This window comes from Cyprinodon variegatus, unplaced genomic scaffold (genome assembly GCF_000732505.1).
Source record: "Cyprinodon variegatus isolate N-32 unplaced genomic scaffold, C_variegatus-1.0 Scaffold565, whole genome shotgun sequence".
NCBI classification, from domain to species: domain Eukaryota; kingdom Metazoa; phylum Chordata; class Actinopteri; order Cyprinodontiformes; family Cyprinodontidae; genus Cyprinodon; species Cyprinodon variegatus.
Window position 1 is genome coordinate 342,896 of NW_015151018.1, and position 1,254 is coordinate 344,149.

Consider the following 1,254-nt stretch of genomic DNA (forward strand, 5'->3'; position numbering starts at 1 on the left):
CCCTGGCTAGCAGCATAAACTTTGGTTTTAATAAATAATCCAGATTTATTGGATCCGATGTTCTTCTTTTAACCCGTCTGGGTGTCATGTCCTGTCTGCAGGTGAACATGCCTGAGCTGGCCTTGCTACGCTTTGTGGTGCTGGATGATGACTACATCGGGGACGATTTCATCGGCCAGTACAGCGTGGCCTTCGAGTGCCTTCAGCCGGGCTACCGGAACGTGCCCCTGCTGGGCCTGGCAGGAGACCCCTTACCACACACCAGCCTTTTTGTCCACGTGGCCGTTACCAACCGGAGGGGGGGAGGAAAGGCCCAACGGCGAGGCCTGTCGGTGAGGAGGGTGGGGCGACGAGGGAGGGAGTACGTCTCTCTGAGGCACACCGGGATCAAAGCGCTGGATGAGGTGTTCAAGCAAGCCAGCGGCCCCATCAAGGAGGCCACCGACCTGCGGGAGGATGCTCAGGTGAGACAGGAAGTGGGCGGGGTTTTCCATTACTGTGTTAGCTTTGTGTGCTTTTTACACATCACCACCACTTCCTGCTTTAGCATTAGAGTAAATATCATCCTCCTAACTGGTTGATGCAGGGATGAATCATGAAGAAAATGAAATGAATTATTATTAATATGGATGCAAACTTCACCTGGAAGCATTCAGACTGTGATGCTTTTCTTAGAGGCGCTGAACACCTTAAAGTTAGCTGGAGTTCACCTTCCAACAGGAGGACAACCCAAACATACTTCAGAACTACAAGGCTTGGTCTAAACCAGGCATGTCCGAAGTTGGCCCCTGAGGGCCGCTGTCCTGCATGTTTTAGAGGTTTTCCTGCTTCAGCTCAGCTGATTTCCCTTGATAGCTGATTAACAGGCTTTAGTTGAACTGCAGTCATCATAATGAGCTGTGCTGAAGCTGAGAGACATTGAAAACCTGTAGAACAGCGGCCCTCGAGGACCGACTTTGGACAGACCTGGTTTAGACTGATCAATCTCTGCATGACAGAACGGTCCAGTCAAAGTTCACACCTGAAAAGATGGACTTTTAAAAAAACTGCATAATCTCCATCCAATAAGACTGAAAATGATTCATCGTATTAACACAGGTTCATTAAAGGGCTTTAGATATAAACCTAATATGTTGGTTAACATTTTAAAACTGTTTATACAGGCTTTTATTAATAAGTGCCATCATTTTAAACATGACATGCACACAACAAATCATCAATGATCACGGTGGGGCTGATGCCTATCTCCAGCAG

General features: G+C 47.8%; 1 protein-coding gene across 1 annotated transcript in view; it reads left to right on the forward strand.

Moving 5' to 3' along the window:
* Positions 1-1,254, forward strand: part of plcl1 (phospholipase C like 1) — a 189,099-nt gene that overhangs the window by 162,602 nt on the left and 25,243 nt on the right. Inside the window, exon 8 of the mRNA XM_015391938.1 lies at positions 102-464. Within this exon, the coding sequence (XP_015247424.1) occupies positions 102-464 (363 nt within the window). The remainder of the gene's footprint in view (positions 1-101; positions 465-1,254) is intronic.